We start from the raw sequence: 13,527 nt of genomic DNA on the forward strand, positions 1-13,527 counted from the left end.
TTCTGTTTCATCGTTTGCAGGGAAACAGAAGCTCATGAAAGAAACGCCACAGGGATCTGACCTGGGGCAACGGCACGCATGCCAGGAGAGAGGACTCTGTGTGCCACCTCTGGCACGTGTGCCATCGCCCTCATGGGCCTAGACAATGGTCTGATAAGAGAACTTTGAGTCCGAAAAAGAAAAGGCGATAAAAGCATCTCAGAAGAGACCTTCCCTAGTCTTGGAGAAAGCAGACATGAACAAAGGGAAGGATATTTTCAGACATGCAAGATTCTGTTAATGCAAATCTTACAATAAAAATGGAGCTAGTACTCAGACTTCTTATATGGACTACTTTGCAAGGCTAACACTGGAAATTTGGTTTATGTAGTAGGTAGAGAAAAAGAAATGTTTTTGCAGGCATTAGGCCATGAGCCGTATGAAAAATTTGCAGCATCTAATTGTTACACATTTTCCTACTTTTTCACCTGATTTTGTAAATATCTATCTCCTGTCCTTCCTTGGCATAATAGGAATCCAGCACAGGATTGAACGCTTCTATATCTTAATGTGTATTTTTCGACCTGTTAAAACCTGCATTCAGAAATTCCCAGGGTAACGTAAACACCACAACACAGTAAAAACAATTGACAACATTATTTCTACCAAAATCTTTTGAAAGAAATTATTTAGAGAGAAATTATATTTTGATAGAAATTATATAGATAGCAATTATTTCTATCGTTAGCTTCTCAATAAATTTGCTAAATGATCAGAGAAATTGAAAGAAATGTTTCATTTTTTTATTTATATTTTTTTTAAAATCACAATGGACAGATACAACTAGAACCTTTTTTAGAACAAACTGTAGAATTTTGGTTTTAAAAGAACACAGTACAGGCCATTTATAGTGATTTCGTACAAATGGTTTGGAATCAAGATGTTACTGTGGGATGAAATATACACTGCACAGTGGTACAATTAGTTATTAATAACTATTCACACTCCATAAGGTAAATCTGTTAACATGATGTTAGCTGTAGTTGTATCGCTCTCTGAATGTTGTATGTAAACAGACATCATTCTGTAAAGGGTAGTATTGAAATATTTTATGAGGATTATAATACTGTCAATTTAGCAATAAATATACCTACAGTACTCATGATCAGCCATTACTAGTACCTGCGCATTTGGACATGATTACCACTTTATATGCTCACCTGGGGTACCCTGGAACCAAATGGATTCATTTTGTGATGCAAATATTTCACCGAAAATGTTTAGAGTTATAGAATTAACACAACATATTGCATTTCTTGCGTTTTTTAAAGCTATGCGCATGTGTTTGTTTTGATGGCATTACTGTCTACACATCTATGAAAGGAGATTTTGATAGTGGTGCCCTTTTGGGGGGGAATAACTGGTAAAAATAATCTTGATTAGCTTTTCAGTATGTGGGCAAGTAAAATGCATGTCTCAGTGTTGCCATACAGTATGATTGTACTTTGTGAATATTTTTTTAAATTTTTTAAAAAATCATGCATTATGAACTTTAGAAAAGTAATTTTGTATTCGGGTGTAATTGTGTTAATTCCGTTGTATATGTAGAAGTACACACACACACATATACCTGCATGCATTTTTCTGTTACGCTGAATATTACATTTGTGCAAATAAGAAACCTGAGAAGGAGGAGTGGACATACTCTGAAGAGTAAAGGCCATTTGTGTCATTGTTGGGCAGCTGTAACCAGACTTGATCATTTTCCATGAGATCAACAACAGCACTTCCGGAAGCCTGATCAAGGTATCCTTTCTTGTACTCGTCAAATGTGTACATGATGGGTGAGCCGTTCTTGTACAGGCCAACCCAAACATGTGTGCCTTTGACATGGACATGATAAGCGAAGTAGTAAAGCCCTGGAATCCTGCAGGTGAAGATGCCTGATCTGGGGTCATAGTGTTGTTGCTTGTTGTACAAAATTATGTCAAATTGGATAGGAGCAGCAGATGCAGGGTAAGCTTTGGAGAGAATGGCAGTGAAAGCGGACACCGGCCTGCCAGTGAGACCTTGAGTTGCACCAGCTTTTATAACTGGCACTCCTGCCAGGGCTTGCCCTGAAGGACCAGGGGGGCCTGGAGGGCCTGGCAGTCCAGGCTCCCCAGGGTGGCCTTTGGAACCTGGTGGTCCAGGTGGTCCCATAGGTCCATCTGTGCCTTTCGATGAAATCCCAGCTGGACCTGGTAATCCTGGTGCACCTGGGTCCCCTTTGCCTCCAGGGAGTCCTGGAATACCTGGAGGACCAACAGGTCCCCTTATACCAGGTATACCAGGTGATCCTCTAGAGCCTGGCCCACCGTTGATTCCTGCTGCACCTTTGGGTCCTGGTGAGCCCATTGGTCCAGGTAAACCAGTTGGCCCAGTGGGGCCTAGATCTCCTTTAGATCCTGCCACACCTGGATAGCCTTTGGATCCAGGAAACCCTGGCTTCCCTGATCTGCCTTCCAATCCTGGCAAGCCTCTTTCTCCCTTAATCCCCGGGAATCCTGATGGACCAGTTGGGCCTCTTTCCCCTTTGAGCCCAGCTCTGCCACTTGCGCCAGTGGCGCCTCTTAGCCCTCGAGGACCTGTTTCCCCAGGTGGCCCGACTGGTCCAGATCTTCCAGGGATACCAGCTGGGCCTTGTTCTCCCTTAGCTCCTGGACTTCCAGGGAGTCCTTCAGGCCCCCTGTTTCCCTTCATCCCTGGCAATCCTGGTTTTCCAAACCCTGGGAGACCAGAGGGCCCAGTTGAGCCAGGAGGACCTGGGGGTCCTTTTGCCCCAGGAGTTCCTGGGAGGCCAGGTGACCCACTTGAGCCGGGGAGTCCTTTTCCAGGCATTCCAGGTTTCCCGGGAGAGCCTTGGGGACCTGGAAGTCCAACAGGGCCTGGTAAGCCTGGTGAACCCTTGTCCCCTTTAACACCTGGCTGCCCTGGAAACCCCCGTTCCCCAGGCCTTCCTATCCCTGCTTGTCCTGGAGGCCCCTGTGGCCCTGGCAGGCCTTTCTCCCCTGGCCGACCTGGAACCCCGTGCCCGTTTTCTCCCCTTTGCCCTTTAATACCAGGAGTGCCTGGAACACCTTTTTCCCCAGGGATGCCTCTTAGTCCTTGGGGTCCCGGGAGTCCTTGCTTCCCTGCCACAGAAATTCCCGCAGGACCAGGAGCTCCAGGGGAACCTTTTGGCCCTGGAAGACCAGGAGGCCCCATGCTTCCTTTTTCACCAGGGAATCCTTTGTCTCCCGGTCTTCCTGGCAAGCCTGCGGTTCCTGGCTTTCCCGCCGCTGAAAGTCCTGGGGGTCCTTGAGGTCCTGGAGGCCCTTGGCTTCCATAGCTTGGTTTTCCTGGTTCTCCTGGAGGTCCTGGGAACCCTCTGGGGCCAGGGGGGCCTGCTGGGCCTTGCGGGCCTTGTTCTCCCCTTGCCTGTGAACCTAAACCAACATTAAGACAGTTAACATCCTATAGGAATGAAATGATTCAGAAGGGCAAGTAACAACAGTACCTAGACTTTATATATTGCTTCACAGTGCTTTACAGTCCTCTCTAAGTGGTTTACAGTCAGCATATTGGCCCCAACAATTTGGGTCCTCATTTTAGTGACTTCAAACATTTGTTGCTATTTTTTAATAACAATGACTATTTTAAAAAATCCCTGTGCCACTTAAGACATAGCTCAGTTACAGTTATTTCTTATAACAAAATGATGGTTTGTTTACATTTCATATTGAGTCGTTTGAGGAAGGAAGGAAGGAAGGAAGGAAGGAAGGAAGGAAGGAAGGAAGGAAGGAAGGAAACTTGAATAATTTTTGACCTTAGAAAAGTTGCACTAATAGCTAGCAAAAAAAAAGACTAACTAGTGAAGGTTTAATGAATATTCTATGAAAATAAGCTGAAACCAGCTCATTGGCTTCAATGAGCATGGCATTTCAAAATGTTTAGATATGGCATAGGCTGAGGGCTGCTCCCTGTTCATGATTTTAGTGCACTGTATTTTGGAACCTGTAGTATTTTCTCATAGGAAAGAAAATCTCTACAATAAAAGTTCATAGTTGTGGTAAAACAACAGAGATCTGTTGGTAAAGCATTTGTCAGCCACTGAGGTCGTGTTCCTTAACTTTTTATTTTTTGCACTTGAGACATTTGGCGTCAGATTCACTGAAGTTTAAGAGCCTGAATCTCTGTTTTTTCAAACCTGTCTACATTTTTCTGATACAGAGAAAGAAGGCAAGTTTCACAAGCGCCTTGATTGTGTGAATGATTGTGATCTCTTTAATTTGAGAAGTTAAATCATACAAAACCTTGGAACAACAAATAAGTGTAGCAGTGTCTCAGGAGAATTAATTGCCTGATATGATTTATTTATGAAGCATATGGAACCTGATATGAAAAGATTATCTTTATTCCCACATAGGTAATCCTCAAATTATGACTGGTCACTTAGCAATCGTTTCAAGTTCACAAATGTATACCTAGAGGGGTACTTACAATCTGGATTTTTAAAAATCTGACAGTCACCCTCCTGTGCAGTGATGTGACTGTATTTCAGACACCTGCCAACCAGGCCGCATTTACAGCCATTTGCAGCATCCTGCTACCACATGACCAAATTTTAACGATGGTTTTGCCTTTATTTATTAAATGTATCCTGGTGATCAGCAGTAATCACACCCCTAGTGAACCATTGATTTGCTTAATACCCGTGGTGATTCGCATAAAGGCTGCCACACAAAGATCATAAAATTGACAGTCGCAAGTTGCGACTGTGATGGGCAGGCTCCTTTACAATGACTTGAGAACTACCTGTACCTAGTTCACCATGATATTTCTACCAGGAAGAAAGGCAGGAGATGTGGTTCAGCTAGAATAAAGACAGGGACAGACTGGTTAATGTGTTGGTTGTCCAAGAATTTCTGAGATCCAATCCGCCATCCTTTCTTCTCCAGCAATAGAAACATTCTGCTGAAGGGCAAAGCCAGTTCTAGGATAGCAATCTTGTTGAAATTCATTTGCAAAGCTCAGTTGAAAGCAAAAGTGTTGTTGTTGTTGTTGTTGTTGTTGTTATTCACACAGTCAGCCAGATTTTCAGTCTGGGTTTGGCATTTTTGTCTACCTATCGAGTCCTTACTGAGGACCTGGGCTAGGCAAATCTGGATGTTTGATATCGTTGTAGGATGAAAGCAGTTCCAAGTAAAGCTGCCTTCTGCAATTGACTGATGGCAAATTTGTCAATGCCTATGGTGTTCAAGTGGTGCTCCAGTAGTTTTGGGACTGCACCCAAGGTGCCTATTACTATGGGTACTACCCTTGCTTGCCTTTTCCCTAGTATTCTATTTCTATTTGTAGGTCTTTGAATTTTGTTGTTGTTATTATTTATTTATTTATTTATTTATTTATTTATTTATTTATTTATTTATTTATTTATTAGATGCATATTCAATTAGGTTGTGAATGTAATGTTCGCTATTTCCCTTGCCCTATTTTTCCAACAAGAACTCTGTGAGGTGGGCTGGGCCGATAGAGAATAAGTGACCCAAAGACATATGCCACCTTTCCTGAAAGTTCGGCAGTCAGTGAGTTGAACATGATCCTTGTGTTTTAATGCAGCCTCTGAAAAGTAATTTATTACATTATTTGAAAAAGAGAGATAAATTCAGAATGGATTACTCTTACGTGGTTTTGGAACAGGAACTTCAATATGTTTATGTTTAAGCTTCTGAAGCTAATGCAGGTTTTTTTGGTATTTTTAAACCAGTAGAGGGAGCCATGCAACCATGTATAAGCCATAGGAAAAAAGGGAATGTGTCTCTGCAGAGAAATGCAGAATCTATGGACAGAAATACAACTTCCATCAACATACATCATTTATATATGTATCGTGTGTGTGTGTGTGTGTGTGTGTGTGTGTGTGTGTGTGTTTGTGTGTGAATTAGATCTGATCTCAAGATTCTATTACATTTTTCATAATTTAAACCAGCTCTCCCAACCAGATGCATTCTATGTTATTGGATTACTGTACCCAAAATTCATAGTCACTGGAATTCTGGGAGTTGTCATCTTAACAGACATGGAAAGTTTTAGGTTGGGTATGAAGTTATGTTTCTCCAATGCACAATTCCATGGGTTAACAGAAAGAACTGTTCTAAAAGAAAAGACCTACGAAAAGAACTTTAGTGAAGGCATCTGTTTGAATACCATGGAAAGTTTTGAGCAAATGTTTTGCTGGAAACCATTCCAGAGTCCTGGAATCATGTTTGGCAAACCTAGCATAAGGGAGCAGCAATAACAAACCAAGTAAGTAAAATAATTTATGTTGTAAAAGTTTGTAGATGTCTGAAGGGGTTTGTGTAATTACTACAGTATTTATGTTGGGAAGAGCATAGCCTTACAGTGACTAAGATGTATTCTCTTGATAAATCTTTTTTGAGCTTACTACAAAATAGCAAAGCCACATATACATTTTTCACATCTTTGTCAGTTGGGCATCCGGAAGAGCTAATCCATTCTTGTTAGTCTTAAATAAGTATTTTTAAGAAGATAGGTTTACTTTTTTGTGCATTTAGTAAATCTACTTGGTCTTATTTTAACTTGTATCTAAACATGCCTTGTGAAAATTATTTCCAGGAACTGTACAAAAAAAAATCTCATGAATCTATGAACATTATAATATGGCTATCAATAGATCACTGAGCAGGTTATTTTTTTTCCTATGTCCAAATTTAGCATATCTACAAATACTTAAAAGTAATAAAGCTCAGTAGGATACCGAGCATCTAGAACAGAGGTGTCCAACCTCGGCAGCTTTAAAATCTGTGGACTTCAACTCCCAGAATTCCCTAGCCAGCCATACTGGGAAATTCTGGGAATTGAAATCCACAAACTTAAAGTTGCCAAGGTTGGATACACCTGATTTAGAACTTGAAAAGTGATTTATGTTACATTACTGGGAATGTTGTTTCAGGATGCAACCACTTCCTGAGTATCAGCCCTGTTCACATAGCTTGTATTAGTATAGTATAGGATGCTCAGGCAGTAAAAGCTGCTACTTCAGCGATGGCGAACCTTTTTTGGCTTGTGTGCCATAATTGGGGTAGTGCAGGGGGAGGTCGTGTGCAGGCGTGCCGCACCCATAAGGCAATGCGCGACACCCCCCAGTGTGCATGCATGCATTACAGGTGCGAACCCCCCCCCCATTTTTGCATGCTTTTTTTGCCCTCCCCAGGCTCCAGAGGCTTTTCTAGGAGCCTGGAGAGGGCAAAAACAGTCCATTCCTGAACTTCCGATTTACCCGTAGGGCCGGTTTTTTGTGCTCCAGAGGCTTCAGGGAAGCTCATGAAGCCTCCGGGGGTGGGGGGAGGCTCTTTTTGCCCTCCCCAGGCTCCTATAAAGCCTCTGGAGCCTGGGGAGAGTGAAAAATGGCTTTTAAAAAGGGTGAACTTAGCTGGCCAGAGTGCGCATGCACGCTGGCCAGCTAACAGGGCAGCGCCTTGTGTGCCCTGACAAATGGCTCTGCGTGCTACCTGTGGCACGCGTGCCATAGGTTCACCATCACTGTGCTACTTCCTTTATAAAGGAACCAAGTATCTGAGTTAGAAGCATCCCAAATAATATTAAACTGAAATTCATGCTCCTTTAACTTAAGCTCTCTAGATCAAGTCCTGCAGTCTCTAGCAGAGAGGACCAAATCTTTGCCAGCAGAGGAGAAACACATCTCCGTGTCACTGTTGGCTCCTCCCCACTTGAAAAATCAAGGATTCCTTGAGATTGGTGCTATGCTGAGAGGCGCTGCAATGGGAGATCCTCACCCTCCTCGTCATGCTGTAGTTCATGTTTTTCAAACTTGGCAACATTAAGATGAGTGGACTTCAACTCCAAGAATTCCCTAGCCAGCATTCTGGTGTGATGCATTCTCATTTCCCACTGCCAGTGGGGAAGGCAATTATTAAATCAAGCAAGGAATGGTTTCCAACCAAAGGGTTGTGCCTCACTTTCTCAACCTTCATGCTTTCAAAGTAGACTCCTGCCTAACCGCATTAGAAAGGCTCACGTTTAAACCTTAACAATTTGTTTTAAGATTTAATTCCCTAAAAATGGCAAGAGTATGGAAGAGTCAGTATGGAATTGCAGTTTCAAGAATCTGAACAAAAATCTTCATAGCATCCTACAAAGAAATCTGAGAATTGCAAAACAAAACTTTTTAGATACTTTGTGTCCTGTAATTTCACTACTGGATATTTCATAAAAATTCCTTTCTTGTAAGTCTGCCATATTATCTAGCATCTTCTAGACCCGTGATGGCTAACCTTTTTGTTGTCGCGTAGTGAAAGCGTGTGCACGCTGCAATAATAATGCAATGCGCACATGACTCCCCCGCACAAGTGTGCTTGGACACCCCCCCTGCCCCGTTTTGAGCCTATTAGGCCTCCCTGCAGCCTCCGGGAGCAAAAATAGGCTGGGGGGCCGCACCGCGGAGAGGGCCACATCTCCCACGCATGCACACACATCTCCCACATGCGCCCTGCACATGCGCAGGAGAGATCTGAAAATCAGCTGTCCGGCAGGAGGTGCACACATATGCGCAGTAGAGCTCAGCTGGGGCAACCCCTCACATGCCCACAGAAAGGGCTCTGTATGCCATCTGTGGCACTCGTGCCATAGGTTCCCAATCACAGCTTTAGACACTACAATTCTTAGTGCCCTCAGTTAACATGGTATAATGGCAAGGAAGGATGGCACGAATGGCATTGTAAGGGTTGTATCCAGAAAGCTACAAGTACCCCACTTGTAGTGATCTTGATGATTGTGAGGATGGAACTATTTATTTGATTAATGCAACTCCTTCCTACCATGATTGCTAACAAAACCTTAAAAACAAAAATGGAATATTAAAAAAATAACAAATATAGGTTTCATCAGCTTATAATACATGGCTTAAATGTGAAGCATATGTTATCATTTCAAAATCTATCTAACAAATGAATTTCTCCATCGAAGTTAGAACATACAATAAAACCTGAATTTGGAACTTTTTCAGAAAAAAATAAATATTTCATGCCTGATATTCCTGTTACTATGGTGAAATGTGAAATTTCAGCATCACAATAATCTCTCATTGATGAGATTATATTTCCATTGAACTGAATGAAGTGCTTGGATTTTGCATTCAAAATAAATCCTCTTGGATTCCTTTGTAAACTCACTTCCTAAATAGTATTAGCTAAATGAATGGAAAGCTAAATCCATGCATGAATAGCAGGACAGGACAATAGAGAAATCTGTATGGTAGGTTGCCAAATATTGTTGACCTTCAGTTTCCATTAGATCCAGAGACTTGCAAATCACCACCCTTTGAAGTTCCACGGGCTGTCTATTGGTTTTCTAGAAGGTTGACCACCTAGTGGTCACATTAGATATTCTGTGGCTGTCAATGAACCTGTCTTACCGAGGAGAAAATATATATATTGAACTTTTGCTTAAAATCTTAGTATTATGCTAAGAAAATTATCTTGTTTTCCATTTTATTGTTAACTGCTCTTTTGAAGTGGGATGGATAACAAAATCATTGCGAGAAATCTCAGAGCTTAGTTTTAGTGATAGGTGCTACTTTTAGCATTTTCATGCACTTGTTGTTGTTGGTACATCTTTTATATTGTAATCATTATGTTTTAAGAAAGAAAGGAAGTGAAAAAATGTTTTCAGTTGGTATTTCCCCTGTTCTGCCCTGAGTCTTTTGAACCCTAGACCGTAAAAGTATAGCCTGGAGAAGGTGTTTTAAAATCACAATTAGAATGCCTTAGAATCGTGATGGCGAACCTATGGCATGCATGCCAGAAGTGGCACAGAGTGCCCTCTCTGATGGCATGCAAGCCGTCATCCCAGTTCAGCTCTGCCATGCATGCACACATGCCTTCCCCTGGCCAGCTGGTCTTTGGGTCTCTGCCGTGCATGCACAGGGGGCAGAGCGCATGCGGGAAGGGCACACACACATACACAGGGGCAGGGCACGTGGCATGTGTAAGGGGCTGTGTGTGCATGCACAGGGGGGAATGTGCGGAGGGCACATGTATATGCGCTGAGCTACACACACATTTCATTTTGGCGGTTTTGGCGCACGCTTTGGGCACTCAGCCCAGAAAAGGTTAGCCTTAGAATATGTTCTATATTGCTTTCTAGTCCTTCATCCCTGCATCAGTTGAACATCTATCTGATCATAAAACTGAAGAGCCAGTTTTGGCAAACCTTCTGGCCTAAAAACCAGCATACTGGAGTTCTAGTTCTTCTTTAGGCATGAAAGCTGGCTAGGTGATTTTGGGCCAGTTTCTCTCTCTAAGCTCAGTCAACCTCATAGGGTTCTTGTGGAAAAATGGAGAGGAGGAAGGAATATTAGGCATGTTCACCTTGACTTACTTATAAAGTAATAAAAGTGGAGTGAACGTCTAATCAATTAAATAGCAAGTTTTGAAAAACCACACAATCTACTCTCTCTGGGATGAACTACTTTAAAATACGTGGTGGCATATATATTTAAACAGTTTCTTATAATTGAATTTTTTTCTCATGGAAAAAGAGTGTATCAAAGTGGTTTTCTTAACCACCTAGTTATCTATGCATGATCCTGAAAAGTTTATAGACAGAGCATTCAAACATTTCATGTCCTATATGCTATTTCCCTGCAGTTATTCCTCTGTATTCAGTTTTATGGTGGCAAGTATCTTAAAAAGAACAAGAGTAGTTTACCTTTTATAAAACCAATGCTTTTTGTCTCACAAAACAACTCTTTTTGGAATAGCAAGTATCTTGATCATCACTTATCGCCAACATTCTTAACAAATCCACTTTAAGAAGCAAATATCACTTACCAGGATTTTTTACGTTGAAAGGCTGAAAAGGTGGCCCTTTGATTGGTGCACTTGGTTGTTTCTGATATCGTTGAGGATAAAAGTGTTCATCACCCCAGACTATGTTCATGGAGAGCAGCATCAACAGAAAGGATAGATGTGACTTCATATTCCTAAATCCACTCTTCATCGAAGGAAGTAAAAAAAAATACTATTTGTGTACATATTTGGTGAATTGGATTCTTTCTATCCCTACAAAGTTAAAGTAAATACATAGACATTCTGCCTTACTGCAACTCATTGGAGTACAGGCTTTAAATAACTTTTTTTTTTAATGTAGGAGTACTAAGCATCAGAAAACTAGTTATATTTTATTGCATGTTCAACATGAACTGCATAATAACCCAATGGTATGGAAATAGATTCTGAAAGAAAAAGAGGAGAAAATTACAAAGCTGCCATTCCTGTCTCCAAATAATCCCCCTGAAGTTTTCAAAAACAGACTCTGGCTCCCCCTGTTTCAGAAAACATGCCCATTTAGCAACTTAGGCAGAGGTAAGCCTTCTGCACTAACTGTAATTAGAATATTCTCAAGTGTCACATGTGTTCATAGTGAGCACATGAAAAGCCTCTGGAAGCCAAGCCAGATAGAATTGTAGCATACCAGCATGTTGCAGAATTACAAATGTGGAGTGGAGCAGTCTTGGCTCATGAGTCCTCCTACTACAGGTGTGCAGATCAGAAGTTGTTATTTCAAGGAACATCCTGAGTCATTTATACTGTTTGTGACTTCGGTGATGAAGTTGCACTGCGTGGTAGCTCCACCTTCAAACCAAGAAAATGCTAATTATGGTGGAAAGTTTTCTTGACCAAACATGTTGTGTCAGGTTGGGTTTCTATTATTATTATTCGGGATGCCAATCTCCATTCATGAATTTACTTCGATTGTACTAAAACTGAGGAGAGGTTGGTAGCTTACCGTTAGCAAGTACCTGTGCCTTAAAAGACTTAGGGTCTGTTTTGATTGAAGTTTCTCCTTCACCTGCAGCAAAAGAAGAAAAGAGTAGGAAAACCATGCCAGAATTAGATTATTATCTTGAGGGAGGGGGATTGGTAGATAATCCCAGCCAATAAAGTATGATAAAAATTACACCAATCTTTAAAGATTAGTTGGTTTCTTTGATGCAATTTGTCTAAACTTCTAACTCATCCATTTTCATGTTTGCTTTCCCCAAATTTTTGAGAAAAGGTTTTTTTTCCCGTTTCTCCATTTTCCTATTAATAATTAGTTCAAAAAAGGATATTATTTTGTATTAAAAAGGGAGCATTGCAAAAAATTAGCATTGAATTGTGGGAATAAAAGGATTGGTTTATCTGTTGTGGCCTGCCAGCAGAGCTGGCAGCAGCTTCAGACAGTGAGGAGGTTGGGGAGGAACATGGGCAAATCCTGAAGTCTGGGGAAGGCTCAGATTAGGGTTCTGCGTCGGAGGTAGAGAAGGAGCCAGAGCCATATACCAGCTGTTGTCAGAGTCAGACAGCAGTGAGGCAAACCAACAGCTGTTCCCAGTGTGCGCATGCGCAGAGTTGCCAGACAAAGGGAACAGCTAAAGAGCAGGGGTCAACTTGGGAGTAAGGCCAGATATGAATGACCCCTCCCAGAGGAAATAAAAGAGGAGTGAAAGACAGTGGAGTTTTCAGGAGACAATTAGTTTGATAATTGGTTAGTGACTCTTCAAGACTCCTTGCCAAGTTCTGCAGATATCAGCCTGTCAGCTTTCCAAGCCAGATAAAGTGTGTGACCGTAAATCCTCCTTTGAAAGACTTCGCCAGCAGAATTCACTGTAAATTAATAAAAGGGTTTTTTGCTAGGACAAGGAGTTTGTTTTATGCTCTTGGGAAGCCTCGGTCAGAACATTATCCTATTGAAATAGGCAGTTTTTTGCTTTTGTGTTAGAGGGTTTATTTTATTTTGCTCCGTGCATATTTTTTAAATAGGAAGGGACGCATTCCATCAAATAAGTTCTCCAAGCCCCAAGTCCCCAGTGATTGAAACAGAAAACAGAAAAAAAACTTAATCAGAAGGGTGCAACTATTAGACTGTATAAAGCATTTTATTATTTATTTATCAAATAAAGTATTTGGAAGAGGTACACTCCTTCAGAAACTCTGTTGGCACAAGTGAATCAATCCTTTTTGATGCATTTAACTCGCAGTGCTCTTTAAAAGGCTTACACAGCCTCTTTCAAACTGTCCCTGGCTATCAAAGCAGGCGTGTGCATGCACAGATAATACAGACTCTCAGACTGTTAGCAAAAAATTGTGCATGCTTATAGAAATGGAGCCAGCAAAGGAGAGCCTTTAAAATAGCCCTGCCATAGGAGGCTAGTGAGGACAAGAACATCACACTGATATGTCACAAAATCTGCACTAATTTGACAAAGCATCTGCATTTTGTATATGGGATGTCACATTCCCATGTGAAAGGAGCAGTGGATTCTTTAATGCTTTGAGAAAGAAGGGTATGACTTTGCTAATAGGTTTTATAGAGCTTCTTTTTCATATGCTGCCCTAGTAACTATATCCTACACTCAAGTAACTGTGTCTTCCCCTAATGCATATGATGATGTGTCCAGATATGGGCTTCAAAAATTTCAGTAACAAGCTCTCTGCCTGGTTG

The 13,527-nt window shown here is 41.5% G+C and overlaps 2 protein-coding genes across 2 annotated transcripts in view; one reads left to right on the top strand and one right to left on the bottom strand.

Annotated features, from left to right (window-relative positions):
- The window catches only part of NT5DC1 (5'-nucleotidase domain containing 1), an 87,786-nt gene that overhangs the window by 13,725 nt on the left and 60,534 nt on the right, over positions 1–13,527 (top strand). The gene's annotated exons all lie outside the window — the stretch shown is intronic.
- On the bottom strand, positions 1,639–11,040 carry COL10A1 (collagen type X alpha 1 chain). The gene is made up of 2 exons (XM_032216598.1): positions 10,872–11,040; positions 1,639–3,446 (listed from the first exon to the last, which is right to left on the bottom strand). Exons 1-2 carry the CDS (start codon positions 11,038–11,040, stop codon positions 1,639–1,641), a joined length of 1,977 nt encoding a protein of 658 aa, XP_032072489.1.

This window comes from Thamnophis elegans, chromosome 4 (genome assembly GCF_009769535.1).
Source record: "Thamnophis elegans isolate rThaEle1 chromosome 4, rThaEle1.pri, whole genome shotgun sequence".
Lineage (NCBI taxonomy): Eukaryota > Metazoa > Chordata > Lepidosauria > Squamata > Colubridae > Thamnophis > Thamnophis elegans.